Source organism: Dromiciops gliroides, chromosome 3, assembly GCF_019393635.1.
Source record: "Dromiciops gliroides isolate mDroGli1 chromosome 3, mDroGli1.pri, whole genome shotgun sequence".
In the NCBI taxonomy this organism is placed as follows: domain Eukaryota; kingdom Metazoa; phylum Chordata; class Mammalia; order Microbiotheria; family Microbiotheriidae; genus Dromiciops; species Dromiciops gliroides.
Window position 1 is genome coordinate 461,125,957 of NC_057863.1, and position 17,644 is coordinate 461,143,600.

The window sequence follows — 17,644 nt, forward strand, 5'->3', positions numbered from 1 at the left end:
ACATCCCAGTTTTCCCATATCGTCTCCAATATCCAACATTTTCCTTTTTTCTTATATTAGTCACTCTGATTGATAGGTGTGAGGTGGTACCTCAGAGTTGTTTTCATTTGCATTTCTCTGATCAATAGTGATTTAGAGGGGCAGCTAGGTGGCATAGTGGATAAAGCACTGGCCCTGGATTCAGGAGGACCTGAGTTCAAATCCGGCCTCAGACACTTGACACTTATTAGCTGTGTGTCCCTGGGCAAGTCACTTAACACTCATTGCCCTGAAAAAAAAAAAAAAGTGATTTAGAGAATTTTTTTTTCATATGACTATACATAGCTTTGATTTCTTTGTCTGAAAACTTCCTGTTCAGATAACAGGTTTTGATATAAAAAGTGTATGTACAAAGGTGCACACCCAGAGACGTGCTAGAGCTACCAGGTCAGATCGTTAAACTTTCAGTGTGAACATTTACACCTCAGAAATTGAGAAACAGTAGAATTAGGGCTTGATTTATTATTTTGTGGATTGTATAGACTTAAGAAACTGATAGAGATAACGTTAATAATGCTGATTAAACTTAAAAGTGTGTCATGCATACATTTTTTTTTCCTAGAGAGCCAGTCGTTAAATATTTATCAGCACATCCTCCATCTATTCAGCATGTCATAGACATATGCTTGTCAGTAAACATAACAGGGAATTGTAGGGGTTGGGGGAGGAAGCAGGACAAAATGATGTATTGTTTAGAAATGAGAAAGTGTCTTTACTTGTCAACTGGATTTGAGAAAGCCCTGGTGCCTTATAAAAAGACAATGTAAAAAATCTTTACCAAAAACCAAAATTCTAGAAACAAAGGGACAGATATGGCATCTAATTTAATAGCAATAGCATTGAAGAAAAATAATGATTCTCTGTATGTTTCAAGCTTTAAATTTTTTTTTTTTTTTACATTTTCCAGAATCCTGTACTTTGGGAAGTGCAGTAACAAAAGCATTCCATGGGTCATTTTTGTATCATTTTGTTGTCTCATTTGGTACCTTTTCTTTTTCAAAACTTTCCTGGAGTTTTATGTCAAGGAAAAAAAGATAGTTTCAGTCCCTGGAGAAAATTACAAACATTGGAGGCAGTGGGGGCAAGGGTCTGAGCTCAGGCATTAGAGTCAGGCATTCTAAGTTCCAATTCCAGGACTAGCCATGTCTTGCTGAGTGCCCTTCGGCAAGTGACTTAACCTCCCTTTGCCAAGTATGGATATTAAGGCTCACCTCACTCAAGGGGTCTTTGTGTGAATTAAGTAATTAGAGAGTGAAATTCTCTTCCCATGGAACCCTTTAGGAAATGAGATGCTGGCCAAATGACCGTTAAGTGCATTGGGAAAAAAAATGATGTGAAGCAGAAATTTAGTTTCTAGAGAAATAGTTAGTGAAGGCTAACTTTGCTCCTTCGATAAAATGAAATCTTTCCACTGGGGATGTATGAAGTTCTCAAAGAAGGGAACAGTGTGATACGTATACACACACACACACACACACACACACACACACACACACATATGACACTGTATAGGAGACTCCTCGTTTTGTTTTACTTTGTGGTTTTTTTAAAGATTTTGTTTTGTTTTGTTCCCCATTGTGCTCCTTTAAAGTATTTCACTTGTTTGGTCTCAAAATAGAAAACTTCCAAATAAAATCATCGGCTTTAAAACAACGTTTGAAATAATTAGGTTACAAATTCTGAAGCCTTTAATGTGGCTGAAATTATATAACTATCTGTGCATTCTATGTATGGCCCTATTAAATGTAGCAGGCACTGATGGCGCCAGCTGTCAGGAAGCAACATGAAAAATAGTTTTAATAGCTGCTCTTTGACCTGTTTTATATTTTATGTCAATTATAACAGCACACAACCATGCATAATTATGAAGCATAGATGCATTAAAATGTACACATAATTTGTGTTCTTATGGCAACCGTTGCATTAGGATTTAGAAAACAAACCTATTGTTATAAGTCATTTGCACATTCATATATTAGTATTAAATATCGAGAGATGGATTTGTCTATCCATCTGCCTTAAGACATTGTAAGTAAATATATCTTTTTTTTTTTGGAGGGGTGGATAAAATTTCTATATAAATGTACCGTAGGAGCCATCTGTATCATACATCATAATACAGCGTGCAGCGCCATCATGCAGAGCAGCAACTCCAGCAAACACATGAGATGTGATTGTCATTGGAATGTCATTTTTTAAAAAAATGATCTGGTGTATAGACAGAAGGAGGATTTTTTTTTCTCCTGGCACTGCCGTAAAGAATTCCCATTTTTGACGACCCCGTGCTTTTTGCAGCTTCCCTTTTTTCTGGGATTGGAGAAAAACTATTCCATTTAAGGGTTGTTAAATTAAAATGGGCATATAATATGGAGGGGATTAAAATGTGTTATATACTTGATGTCCTATAAAGAACTTCACCAGGATCAAATATGTAATTTTCCAAATATTCCCATGAATGTGGTACAATGTACCCTCCCCATTTTATAGATGGACAAAATTGGGCTCATTTATTTAAGAATTGTGAGCACAGGCAGCTAGGTGGTACAGTGGATAATGCACCAGTCCTGGATTCAGGAGGACCTAAGTTCAAATTCGGCCTCAGATACTTGGCACTTACTAGCTATGTGACCCTGGGCAAGTCACCCTCATTGCCCTGCAAAAAAACAAACAAACAAACAGAAATGTAATCTCATTGATGTGGGCACATTTCCTCCAATGACAAAGATAGTAATCTGTCCATGCCTGCCTACTCTGTGGGACTCCTATTCATGTCCTCCCTTAATTCCATCACTGGGAATCAACTAGGTGGAGTCCGGGTTGGTCCTGGATTTAGGAAGATCTGAGTTCAAATTCTATCTCAAACCCTTGCTGTCTGTGTGATCTGCCTCCTCTTCCTCACTTGTAAAATGGGTAAAATAATAGCACTTACTTCCCAGAATTGTTGTGGGGATAAAATATGATATCTTATAGAACTATATAAATGATACATAATTATATAATATATAAGTATTATATAAATCCTACCTAGCTATTATTATCTAACATGTTAGGACAATCCTCTAATTCTCTTGACATCATGTCAATGCCAACAGAACATGTGACTATAATCTGTTTATTCCTCCCTTTCACCATACGGACTAGCCCATCTTCCCTCCTCCTCTAGTCTGTATTGTTTCATTCAGTACCTAACAAAATGCCTGATATTCAGTAGGTGCTTAATAATGATAGCTAACTAGCATTAGGACTTTCCCAAAGGTCACACAGGTAGTTCTCAAGCACTGAGTTATCGAAATATGGAAAGCAAATTGGGAATGAATGGGGAAATGTGTTTTTTGTTGCCTCTTTTCAGACTTTTAAAAACAATTTTGTCTTAGGCTGTTTCTAATCAGTGAGACCACAGAAGCCAATTGAAAAATGACCAAGGAGTCATACAAGGTGGGCAGGTCGGGCCAGATGACTATCTTTGTCATTGGAAGAAGTATGCCCACATCAATGAGCACATAGTTCCACTTGAATATATACGTACAATTCTTTTCTATCTATAATTTTACATAGCACAAGCTTTGTATAGTACTTTACAAATACTCTCATTTCATCCTCATTACAACCCTGGAAGGTAGATACTTTTGTCATGTCAATTTGGGGGTGTAAGGCAAGCAAAACATACAGGCTAGATCTGAGGTGTCAAACATATCGTCAATCACACTCCTGAGTGCTGCCCAAACCTATTAAAATGCAATTGGAAAATACTTGGCAAAATAAATACAATAAAACATAGAAATATTGCATTTTAAAACTAAGTCAATATATGGCCCAAAGGGATCCTTATGTAGAGATTTGTTATCCCATTTCTGTTTGACTCTGACACCACTGGGATAGATGACTTGTTGAAGAGTCAAATAGTTAATAAGCACTTGAGGCATGTTTTGAACCCTGGTCTTTATGTTTCTAAGTCTAGCACTCTATCCACCATATCACATTGTTTCTCATCTGATCTTTTTAGCCATTTGAGGTGGGTACTATCATTATCCCCATATTACAAATAAGGAAACTGAGGCTGAAGAGAAGTTAAGTGACTTGCCCAAGGGTCATACAGCCAATAATGTGACGATGTTTGGATTCGAACTTGAGTTATTCTAATTCTAGGTCCAGTGTTCTAACCACTGTACCATCTAGCTGTGTAACAGCACAGAAGCAAATAAACATGAACAACAAAACAATAAATAGCTAGTAAATGTCTGAGGTAGGATTCTAGCTAAAGTATTCCTGATTTCAAGTCCGGCACTCTATCTATCCACCACACCATGTAGTTAAATAAATATTTTGGTTGATTGAAAGTATCCTTAGCTCATGTGTAACATGGCCTTATGGACTCAAACCAACAAGGTTTAATAATTAACTTGTTCATTTTTCAACTGGCTTTTGTGGTTTCATTTAGAAACAGCCTAAGACAAAAAAAATTAAAATTCTGGAAAGAGGCAACAGAAACCAAGTTTCCCGATTCCCAGTTTGCTTACCATCCTCCAATACCATAATGTTTGTGAACTACTTTTGTGTGACCTTGGGCAAGTCACTCCCTTCTCTTCTGGGCCTCAATTTTCTCATTCGCAAAATGATACTGAACTAGACAATTCAATCATAAATTTAGAGTTACACATGACCTTTCAGGTTCCCTAGTAAAATTCCCTTCATTTCATAGATAAAGAAACTAAGGTTCAGATTGGTATTATAATTTGCCCATGAGTACTGAGCTGGCAATAAATAGCAGAGTTAGGCTAAAAACCCAGGTCTTGAAAAAGCATTCAAATCCAGAATGCTTTTGCCATCACACACCGCATTGCTCATCATGAGCTGTGGACTCCCTTCTGGTTCCAAGCTACTATGAATCCAATAAGTGGGGAACAGTACTTAACTTTTGCCTCATGTCGTTCTGCTTCTGCCCCACCTATACTGAGCAAATTGTTCTGTAACATCCCCATCTAACTCAGAGCCAGGGGAAGGAGCCAACAAGGACAGGACCTGGTTTCTCCCCTATTCTAAAGTCTCTTACTCGATTGACCTGATGTTCTGCTCACTTCAAATGAACCAAATATCTCAAAGTGTACACAGCACAGCTCCAATATAATAGTTAAGTTTCTAGTGTAATTGTGCTGAACTAGAGTTCCAGTAGCCCACATTCTGAGACATAGTAGAGAGTGAGAGAGCCTGAGAACAATACACACTACCAAGCACTGCCTCTCATTTCTTTGTGCTTTGTGGCTGCCTCAAAAGTGTCAAGAGGGTTCACTAACGAAAATTCTTTGTCTCTTTCCATATACCTCCTCTCCTTAAGGTTTGACTTTAAAGGGGTTTCCCACGTAACTCTGAGTCTTCCAAGGGAAGATATGAATCCCTTCTGTTCTAAAGCTTTCTGGCATGTGGTTTGTCATATATTTGAAATCTTCTCTTCAAATTCTTTACTTTGTTCAACTTATGTTTATCACCTGAAATCTTGAGGCACTTTATAGACAAAAACAGCAAAAGCTAGATAATATCCACATCTCTATCAATCTTCTCTTACTTAAAGATTTGTAGATGCTGGCAATTAATGAGTTAAGTAAGCATCTTTTAAAATTTGTGACTATATATAAGATAGAGCTGCAATCCAATTCAATTCCATTAAGAAGCATTTATTAAGTTGTTAGAAATGTATAAGGTACCATGCTGGGCATGGAGGATCCAAAGATAAAAGTTTTAAAAATGAGTTCCTAACCTCAAGAAGTTTACATTCTGTTGACAGTATATAACATGTATATAGTAATGTGATATAATATATATGTTGTTCAGTCATTTCAGTTATGTCCAACTCTTTGCAACCCCATTTGAAATTTTCTTGTCAAAGATACTAGAGTGATTTGCTATTTCCTGCTTCAGCTCATTTTACAAATGAGGAAACTGAGGTAAACGGGGTTAAATGACTTACCCATGATCACACAGCTAGTAAGTTCCTGAGGTCAGATTTGAACTCACAAAGATGAGTCTTCCTGACTTCAGGCCCAGCACTCTATTCACTGTGCCACCTAGTTTCCCCCTAACATATATACAAATAATAAATAATTAGAAATATATACAAAGTAGCTACAATAAATTTCTGTGTCCAGAGATGTTATTTAGTGAAATGGTCATGATTGGTTATGAAAATAACATGAAGAAAAAGAGAAAGAAGAGGAATGAGGGAAGGAAAGAAGGGAAGAAACAGGGGACAAAGTATGTTGGGGGGGGGGAAGAGGGAGGGATTGTGAGGTAGGAGACAGAGAGTGTTATCATGTAGAGTCTCCAGTGAATCAAATTATAGCTTCTCTATTCAAACAAGAGAGGAGAGACTATTTTTCAGAATGTAAGCTTCTATTTTGGGGGGTGGGGGGAGGCAATTGGGGTTAATTGATTTGCCCAGAGTCACACAGCTAGTAAGTATTAAGTGTCTGAGGTCAAATTTGAACTCAGGTCCTCCTGAATCCAGGGCCAGTGCTCTATCCACTGCACCACCTAGCTGCCCCCAGAATGTAAACTTCTTAAAGACAGGGACTACTTTTTATTTTGTTTTTGTATCTCTAAGACCTTGTAAGTTTTAAACATAAAACGGAATTTATATATACTTAAAAAAAAAAAGCATGTTGTATCCAATGAAGACACTGCTTCCTAAACGATCCTCTTTTTTGTTCTGCTGTGTACATATAGAAATGGTTTTTTGGTGTTTAAGTACAAAAGACAGAATTAAACAAATGCAGAAGATAGCTCTTGATCAGAGTTGTAAAAGACAGAAAAGTATTCTAAGAACCAAAGAATAAATAGATTTTAAAACAAAAGGGACAACCTGTGCTAAGGCACAGATAGTCAATAAGTATTTAATCAGCATGTACAATATACTGTGGTGTTAAGTGGTTATAATACAAAGAGACACAAGAGTACAATCCCTGTACTCAAGAAGCCCACTTTTTGATGGTAACAGCAAGACAACATACACGTATGTGTGTATGTGTATGCAGATTTGCATGTGTATATATATATATATACATGTGTGTGTACACATGCATACATTCACATGTGCATACACATACAAACATATATGCATGTCTATATTGCGTACATACACACACATACTCAAGACATGGTCTGTGTAAAGGGAAGGTGATTTCAAAGAGAAGACATTAGCAGTGAGGGAATGGGGACAAGAAAGGTTTCCCAAGAAGATGAATTTGAACCAAGTCTTGAGTTTAATGCATGAGGAACAACAATAGGCTAATTTGGGAGAACCTTAAAGAATTAGCTAAAGGGTAATGTATAATATGTTGGGAAAACCTAGGGTGGAACCAGGTGAAAGGCTTTAAAAGTCAAAGGAAAGATTTTATTGATCACAGAGGCAACAATCACTGAAATATAATGAATAACAGAATGCCATGATCAGACCACTGTTTTAGAAAAATTATTTCAGCAGTTGATTAAAACATGGATTGAAGAGAAGAAAAATTTAAGTAAGGAAATCAATTATGCTTTTGCTGATCTCAAAAATCCTTAGTGAATCCCAACTGCTTAGCAAGTAAAGTTCCAATTCAATTGGTTGCCATTCTAGGTCCTTTGGAAACTGATTACAACCTATCATGCCAGCCTCATCTCATATTACTCACCTCCATGTATTCTATGCTCTAGACAAATTGTACTACTCTCCCACCTCAAGGTCTTTCCTCACAGTCTTCTTTTCGCCTGGAATATCCTCTCTAGTCCTGGTGCACCCACAATCCTGTCTTCAAGTACAACCCAAACTCCATTTCCTCATGAAGTTTTCCTTGGTTCCATATAATTGCTTTCCCCCTTGGATCTCACCTAGCACTTTATATCTCTCCAATGCATTTGTTGTATGATATTGAACATTATAGCTTAACTTTAGTGTTGGTGCCTCCCTTATATCCTAACAAATGCATAAATTCCTGAAAGACAGGAACCATATTTTACCTAAACTTTGTATAATCTCTCCCAACGTTTTGTATAATACCCTATAGTACATAGTAGTTTTTGAATTTGAATTTCACAGTTGTTTAAGATAGAAATGATGTAGGTAATTAGGGGAAGGGGATGAAAAAAGGCAATATGCTGTAAGGGATAAAGCATTGGATTTGAAATCAGAAGTTCTGCATTCAAATACTGACTCTACTATTTACTACCTTTGTGACCTCAAGGTAAAATCACTTAACCTTTTCATTTATTAAATGAGGAGGTTGAACAGATGATCTCCAAAGTTCCTTATATCCAATAAGTAACTTTTAAAAAGCATCACTTATTCCTATACTAAAATCCATATCACAATCCAAGAAAGAAAGGGGGGTGGGGGACCCAATACACTTGACAGGAATATTTGTAGCTCTCTTGCTCTCAATTACTGGGATGAGATTTTTAATTTATTTCAGTGTTTCCATTGATTCCTATTTCCCACATACATCCTAATAGGAGTGGTTTTATTCCTTCCCCTGATGTGTATTACAATATTTTACTCTAGTCTATAGCCATAAAGTCCTAACTCTCTGTGACTTCCCTGAGTCCTAAACCTTCTGCTTACTAAATTTCCAGTGGGTAGCCTCCCAACTCTTCTAGAATTCACATGTCAAAGCAGCATTCCTGTTCATGCCAGTTATGGTGTGCTATGATCAGGCATGCTCAGAAAGCCGAACCACAAAGAACTGTACATTTTAAAAGTTCAAAGTAAGAGTTGCAAGCAAAGCTGCAGGAATTACATGGACATCCTTGACCTTCAGAATCTTGGGCCTTTAACATGTTTTTCTTTCATACCTCCATTTGGGTTTAGGGAATTAAATGTCATTTTTTTTATCCAGAATTAAACTTTACTTTTTATGGTTTTTTATTATTATATTTTTATTGCTCTGAAAAACAATTTCTAAGTTATCTGTTTAGTTATTTCAGTTGCATAGCAAGAGGAAGGGAGGGAGTGGAATGGTCATTTATATATGCCAGGTACTATGCTAAGCAATTTACAAATATTATCTCATTGGATCTTCACAATAACCCTGGATGGTAAATACTGTCATTATCTACATTCTACAGTTAAGGAAACTGAGGCAAAAAGAGGTTAAGTGACTTGTTCAGGGTCACACAGCTATTGCCAGAAGTTGGATTTGAACTCAGGTTTTCCTAACTACAGGTCCAGTGCTCTATCCACTGCACCACCTATCTATACAAAAACTTAACTACATAATTCTATTGGAATTTCTTTACTTCTTGACCCAAGCTGGAAGCAAGGTGGGTACCCATGGATCAGGGGATAGTTGAACAAATTCTGGTGTGCAAACACAACGGAAAAATGTGCCACAAGAAACAATGTATATGAGTTCACAGAAAATGTGAAAGAACTTATAATAAATGATATATCAAATAAACAAAACAATATGTAGAATAACTTCATCAATGTAGTAATTAAGTGTAACAAATATATACTAAGTGCTTATTATGTGCCAGGCACCAAGCAAAAATAGTTTCTGTCCTGGAGGAGCTCACAATCTAATCAGGAGAAATAACATGTAAACAATTATGTAAATACTATATATATATATATATATATATATATATATATATATATATATATATATATAAAAATAGTTTCTGTCCTGGAGGAGCTCACAATCTAATCAGGAGAAATAACATGTAAACAATTATGTAAATACTATATATATATATATATATATATATAAGGATAAATTGGAGATGTTCTCAGAGGGAAGGCCCTAGCATTAAGGGAGATCAGGAAAGGCTTCTTGTAGAGGTTCAGATCTCAGCTGAGACTTGAAAGAAGCCAGAGGTGCTGAGAGACAGCATTCCATGCATGGAGAACAGACAATGAAAATGCGAGTTAGGAGATTGTTTCAAAGAATAGCAAAGAAACCAGAGATACTACATAATAGAACGTGTAGTTCTATTATGTAGTATCTAACATGTAGTTCTAAGTGTAAGATGACTAGAAATGTGGGAAAGAGCCAGGTTATAAAAGCTAAACACGTTTTTATATTTGATCATGGAGATAATCAGGAGCCATTTAAGTGGCTCTATTTGAGTAGAAGAGTGACATAGTCAGACCTTCACTATAATAAGATTCTTTGATAGCTGAGTGGAGGATAGATTGGAGTGGCAAGAGTCTTGAAGCAGGTAGACCAACCAGTAGGCTCCTCCAATAGTCTAGGCATGAGATGATGATGGATTATACCAGGGAGATGGTGTTTTCAAGAGAGAGAGGAGGGCATATATGAAAATGTTGGGAACAGATAGAGTAAGCAGCACTTAGCAACTTCTTGGATAAGATTGAGAGTGGAGGAACTGGGTGGCTAGGTGGTGCAGTAGATAAAGCATTGGTCCTGGATTCAGGAGTACCTGAGTTCAAATCCGGCCTCGGACACTTGACACTTACTAGCTGTGTAACCCTGGGAAAGTCACTTAATCCCCATTGCCCAGCAAAAAAAAAAAAAAAGAAAGAAAAAAAGAGAGTGGAGGAACTGATGATGATACATAGGTTGCATGCCTGGGGTAAATGGGAAGATGGTGATATCCCCAAAATATTGGGAAAGATACAAAGTGTGGGGAGGATTTGTGGGGAGAGATGAGTTCTATTTGGGGCATCTTATAATATGTACACAAGACAGCCAGTTTGAGATGTCTAATAGGCAGCTGGAGATGCGAAACTGGAGGTCAGGAGAGAGGTTAAGACTAGATAAATGGATCCAAGAATCATCTGCATAAAGACAATAAATTAATTCATGAGAGCTGGTATTATCACCAAGTGAAGCAGCATAGAAAAGTCCCAGAACAGAGTCTTGGTGGACAAACATTGTTAGCATGACCTTAGATGAAGACCCAGCAAAGGAAACTGAGGAGCAGTGTCATGAAACCTAAAGAGAAGAGAATATCGAGGAAAAAAATGGTGATAAAAATTGTCAAAGGCTAAAGAGAGCTCAAGAGGGATAACTGAGAAAAGGCCATCAGATTTGTCAAGTAAGAGATCATTGATGGGGCAGCTAGGTGGCGCGGTGGATAAAGCACCGACCCTGGATTCAGGAGGACCTGAGTCAGACACTTGAAACTTAACTAGCTGTGTGACCGTGGGCAAGTCACTTAACCTTCATTACCTCACAATGGTGTCCAAAGCCAGATTGCAGAGAGTTAAGAGTAAGAAAAGAAGCGAAGACACCAATTGTAGTTGTACTTCACAAGTTTAGTCACAAATAAGAGGAGAGATATAGGACAATAATTAGTGAGGAGGAAGGAAGGAAGGAAGGAAGGAAGGAAGGAAGGAAGGAAGGAAGGAAGGAAGGAAGGAAGGAAGGAAGGAAGGAAGGAAGGAAGGAAGGAAGGAAGGAAGGAAGGAAAGAAGGAAAAAATAGACTCATTGGTTAGCACTAGGCCAAAAGCTGTTCCAATATCATCTCATTTTATCCTCACAACAATCCTGGAAGGTAGCTGCTAGATATTTTTAATCCCATTTTACAGTTGAGAAGACTGTGGCAAACAGGTTAAGTGACTTTCCCAGGGTCCCTAGTTAGTATCTGAGGCTAGATTTTAATTCATTTCTTCTTGACTCGAGCCCAAGTGTCCTATCCTCCAGGAACCAAGTATGAATGTAGAGCGCTTTGCCTTGGCAAAGAGAAGGACTACCTCTTCATGTGAGACAGGAGTGAAGGATCAGATAGTTGAGAGAATGCATCAGAATGACAAGAGATGAGGAGGAAGGGAGAAGGAACTATTGGCAAATGGCTTCCGATATTTTAGTAAAATTATGAGAAAAGATTGTCAGCTGGGAGGATGGGGGGAAGAAGAACCATAGGAAATCTGATGGAGGATGAAGAGGTTTGGAAATATTGCTATGGGAAAGGAATTAAATGTAAAAATAAATTATCCACTAGCATTTTAGGAAATTTCTATGTGATAAAGTTATTATCATGAATGTAATCATTTACTGAAATATTACATGCCTACTAGTTTAAGATGCAAGATTATAAGGCTACAAAAAGATTTCCAGATTTGACAAAAGGCATCAACTTGGGGCCTTAAATTTCATCTGGCCACCAAAAAATACAGAAATATATGGGCAGATGGAATCTTAGAGCTGGTAGGAAATTTACAGATATAAAATGAAGTCAACTCTCCCATTTTACAGATAAGGAACAGAGGCCTAGTTAAGTGAGTCATATAAAATCCTACAGCTAGTTAATGGTAAAAATCAGGGCTAGGATTGAAGGCTCTTTCTACCATGTCAGCATTCCAAAGCACTCACAGAGGTACCATGGAGGCCAGTTTATATTGACATGATGGGGGAAAATATTCTATAGTGGAATTTGAAGGGGGAAACTATTCAAACCCCATAAGGACCATAGCCAAGACCTATCTCATTAAAAAAATTAAGCAATGAGACAAATAAGATACAAATTCCATTGAGTCTGATAGTTTGATAAATGTAAGAACTACTTATTAACTACTGAGATGAGGATCCCCTAGTCAATTGTTGGAAGTTGCTGGAAAAACTAGAAAAATTAGGCAAAAATTATTATATAAATATCAACATCTTGCACAATATACCACAATAAGCTCCAAATAGATTTTATATATATATATATATATATATATATGTGTGTGTGTGTGTATGTATGTATGTATATACACATATGTGTATATATGTTGATGTTTATATCAACATATTGCACAATATACCACATTAAGCTCCACACAGATTGTATACACACATATATATGGACATACACACATACATATGCAAATATATTTCAATTACAGAAGAATAGAGGTAAATAACTTGCATAACTAAGGGGAGGAATCTTAATTGAAGCAGGGATTCAAGATGATAATAAAAAACAAAAGAAATGGTTGTTAATATGTCAATTATGTACAACTGATAAGTTTTTTGCGCAAACAAAAGCAATGAAGCTTGAATTAGAAGAGAAGAAATTTAGTGGAAAAAATCTTTGTAGTAAATATCCTTGATATGGGCCCAAATTTTAAGACATATAGATAATATATGCAACTACATAATAACAAAAATATTTTCTTAATAAATAATTGGTCAAAGAATATGAACATAGTTTATGAAAGGAGATATAAAACCAATCAACAAGTATATAAAAGAATGATCCAAATCAGTAATAAGATAAATGCAAATTAAAATTTCTGAGGTTCCCCTTCATAACCATTAGATTACCAAAGATGACAAAAGGAGAAAAAATGGTAAATATTCACAGGATTTTGAAAAGGCAGGAATTCTAATGCATTGTTGGTAGATGTTTAAATTGGTGCAATAATTAGGGGAAATTATCTAGAATTATACTATACAAATTACTAGATTCTTTGTATTCTTTGATGCAGTCATAGCATTAGTAACTATAAACGCAAAGGAGGTCAAAGATAGAGGGAATAGTCTTATGAATGCAAAAAAAAACATTTATAGCAACAATTTTTATAATACCTGTAAGGGGCTAAAATTCGAGCTAGTCTGTCTAAAATATATAATGAGTGGTCGCCAATAAATTATAAGCTTTAGCAAGAGTTTAGACTTTTAAGCATTTATTAAGGAGAATAAGAGTTTGGTGAAGAGAGAGAGAAAGAGGCCTAGATTCATCTATCTATCAAAGGGAGAGTGCATTTTAGCTCCACTCTCCACAAGAGTCCAGACAAAAGAGAGCTAGAGAGCCAGCCTTGCCCCTGCTTCCTCCCACAAGCAAATGTCACTTCCTGATGCCAAAGAAAAGCCACATGGCTTGCCCTCAGGTGCCTTCTCCTCATGGTGGAGCTTTCCAACAGTAGCTCTCCAGCAGGTGGTGTCATTCCAATCGTTATATACCCAAGAACTGAAAAATGTAAGTGCCTATTAATTGAGGAACAAATGAGAGTATCTGAATTAATGAAATTATATTAATGCTATAAGAAATTATAAATATGAAGAATTCTGAAACTATAGAAACACTGTATGACCTGATGCATAGTGAAGTAAGTAGAACTAGGAGGACAAAGTACATAAAGTGACACAAAGTATCTACATGTGACATAAGAGATGTATGTAAGAAGTGATATAAAGGTAAAAAAAAATACAGAAACATTTGCAGGAATCTGATCAATGTAATAAACTAGTCATAACTTCAGAGGACTGATAATGAGTACTTCTCAGAGGAAAGGTAGAGGGCTATGGGTATATATGTTCAAACAAAACCAAATGCTCATTTGTTTGCTTTACTCTTCTGTTACAAGAAAGGTCTATATTCTGGTGAGGGGAAGACATTGAGAAGTGAGGGTGAAGTTTAAAAAGAGAGAGAACCAATTAAACATGAAAGAAGAACAAAGCAGTCAACAGGAGGCTTGCTAAGTGGAAGTTGGCATTTATTCCTTATATATTATAAATGGGGATGAAAATTTCAGGCAATATTGTCAATTAATGCGAATGGATAGATACACTACTTGCATTTTTTCTTTACAGTTTTAGATCAGCATGGTGGTGACGTTCAATAAAGTAGGTAGCATTTTGGTGCCAGAAGGTACGTCTTTTCTCTTAAATTGGCTTGAACTATATGAAAGGCACAGAACTTTTTGCAAAAACTAGAATTTCATACATTCATGTCAGGTTTGACCTCTGTAACATAAGCAAGGTATTTAAATTATCATGGTCTATATCTGGTATAAAAAAGGTCAGACACTAGAACTCAAAACAGTTCCAGAAATGACTATGTCTTCTTCTGTGTCTTAGAAAACAAAATTATTTGAAGAATTTATGTTTTACTGAAACCAGACTAGATTGCAAAGACACTTAAACACACAGAGACAGAGTTTGACTGGATTTTCTATTTTAATGAAAATTATCTACTATTCTCTAGGGTTTGAGGTGACTGTTAAGGAGAACCTAATTGAGAACCTTCTGAGGACTGCAGGTTACATGAATAACTGAGTATCAGACATGATCAACTTGTTAGGAAACTGAGTATTAACCCTTTGACACTACAAAGGAGTGAGCCACTATGTTTTCAACTATGCAAGCACACATTCATTTGTTTGTCCTAATGAACTATATGGGAGAGGGGAAATGTCTTATGACTACAGACAGGAAAAATAGCCAATAGGGTGTAAACTTTGGCAATTTTATAAAATGATTGAAATTTCCAAAATTTTTGGAAGAAAAATATGACCACAAATAAATTATGGTGAGCAAAAATGGCAAACAAGAGTATACCTTACTTAGATTTGCTTTTTGTTTTCCATTAAGGGGTCTAGAAACATGGCAAGCCTTAGAATTATGAAAAACAGTAACAACAAACAAACTAGTTTAGGTAGTAAATATGAGTTTGCTACTATCTGCCATTCAATTTTTGTCATAGGGGCTATTCAATAAGGTTGAGGCTCACACATTTGGACCCTCCATTTAGCATAAACAGAAATTGGACAGTCGAAAGGCAATCAGTGTTTTTGTTCTTGAAACCAGCAGATTCCTCCCTGAAAATAGCACTGACTCATAAAAGCAGGCAAAGTTTTGAGTGTCAATCAGTATCTGACCAGGTGGCGTTTTAAGTATGGTGAACATACGTGCCAGATTTTCTGGGACAGTCCTGATTTCAAGAAAAGAAAGTTAGACTTTAAACAAGGCTTTGGCAAAAGGAGTATCCTTTGTCAGACCAGGTGTCCTGATTTTTTTTTTCCCTTTGGTTAGAAAAATGTGGCCACTATACTGTAAAGTACAAGGAAATGATGGGGAATTGGATTTGTACTGTAGCAATCTAGGAGCAAATTCCAGTCCGAGTTACCTGGTGGCATGGCTGGGAAAGCTATGGAAAGTCCTAATGCTCACTTTCCCCAATCCATACTGTTAAATTGTCATGCAAGCTTGTAAACAGGAGCCTCCATCAGTTACCTCAGAGTGGTTTGAACAAACTAACATCATAACAAGAGTGTTTATGGAAAAATGCTTAAGCACTGAAGCAGAAAGGGCTTAGCACTGATCAGACCTCTCTTCCACCTTTATTCTTCACTGTTCACATTGAAATGCAAATATCAGCGCAGGGTTTCCACTGGCGTGCCACTCACAAATTGAAAAGCAGTTTTTATCTATGCAAATGTAAGCATGGTAATTGAAGTTAATCAATCAATGCTAGCTTTCACTAAAACCTTGAACATGATTGAATAAAGTAATTATCATTCAGCAGAAAATGATGAAGTTGTAGACAGCATGAACCTTATTAAAGGAGGATTTTGAGTCACAATGGCTTAATTTAGCTAACAGCCCAGCCTTAGCCTAAGCAACACACTACTCTCGCTGTCTAGAATTGTTTTATGATTAAAAAAAAAGGGGGGGTGGGGGATGGGAAATAAGGTGGGGGTAAGGGCAAAGGAGATTTTTTTTTACAGTGTGGGATTAGTAAAAAGTACTTGTTACACTACAAAGGATAAGCCATAATTAACATCCTTCTTTACTCTAAATAGATCAGTGAACAAAGATTGCTATGACATCTTAGTTGTGTCCAATAGCAACAATGGGCTATTAAAACTATTAATATATTTTAAAACATAAACGAATAAAACAATACGGCCATTAAAGTGCTTTGTAAAACCATACTCTCTTATCACTAGAGCAGCTTTTCTGTGTGCCAAGGTAACCTATAAAAGTAGATAGAATCTGTCAAATCAGATGCTAAACTCTTAAAGAGAGCTTGGTATCAAAAAGTGAGTCGCATTCCCTTCTATTGATTTGCTGGAGTTTCAATAGCAGAACATATGTTGCAGTTTGCTCAGCCTTTCAAATACTTCAGTTTTCTAGATTGCCGTACATTCAATTACTTGCTTTGATCTATAAAAATTAGTCTACCAGAAGGTGTTTTAATATTGTGTTACTATGCATCTGAAGTACGTGTTTTCGGTGGCCTTTCAGGCTCTTACCATTTCTCATTTATGATCAAAAAATCTTTTCTGAGGCTACAAAAAAAAAAAGCAGAAGTTATGTTGGAGATAAGAGTTTACATACTAACTGCTCAAAAATCATATTTCAGGTAGTAGCAGGGTAATAATCCATCCCTGGAAATATAATCAGCAGTTAGTGGGCAACATAATGTAAACTGATTATGAAGAGAGGCTCCATTTAGCTTTTTCTGATGTATTTTTGAAAAACAAGGTTAACTAGCAATATTTAGATTAGAGTAGCACAGCAGGATATGGTGACTCTTAAGAACCTACAGTAATTCTCCTGGATTCAATTAGATTGAGAAAAATTAAAGGTCTGTGTAATCCAGCTAATATTATTGTAGACCCTTAGGGAAGCTACTTTTCTCTACCATCTTGGTTGATGTATTTGGTACTCATTCTATTTTGGACAGCAAAGCTTTTTTTGATAGGAGAATATTACAACAATTTGAAGGGAATTTTTGCTTTTTCTAGAAATTTCTCCCCTACAGGTAGAAGGGTTTTTCCCCAAAACTACATATATCAAACTAACACTACATTTCCTAGACTAGTGATCAATTAATTTAATATATTCTTTGTAAGAAATTCAAAGCTGATAAAAGCCAATAGAAGTTTCAAAGTTAAATGG

At 36.4% G+C, this 17,644-nt stretch overlaps 1 protein-coding gene across 1 annotated transcript in view; it reads right to left on the reverse strand.

The window, feature by feature from the left end:
- Nucleotides 1-232: 232 nt before the first annotated feature.
- GPD2 (glycerol-3-phosphate dehydrogenase 2) overlaps nucleotides 233-17,644 on the reverse strand; it is a 214,008-nt gene continuing 196,596 nt past the window's right edge. The window contains exon 18 of the mRNA XM_043991224.1: nucleotides 233-268. Coding sequence (XP_043847159.1) covers nucleotides 250-268 — 19 coding nt within the window. The 3' untranslated portion in view covers nucleotides 233-249. The remainder of the gene's footprint in view (nucleotides 269-17,644) is intronic.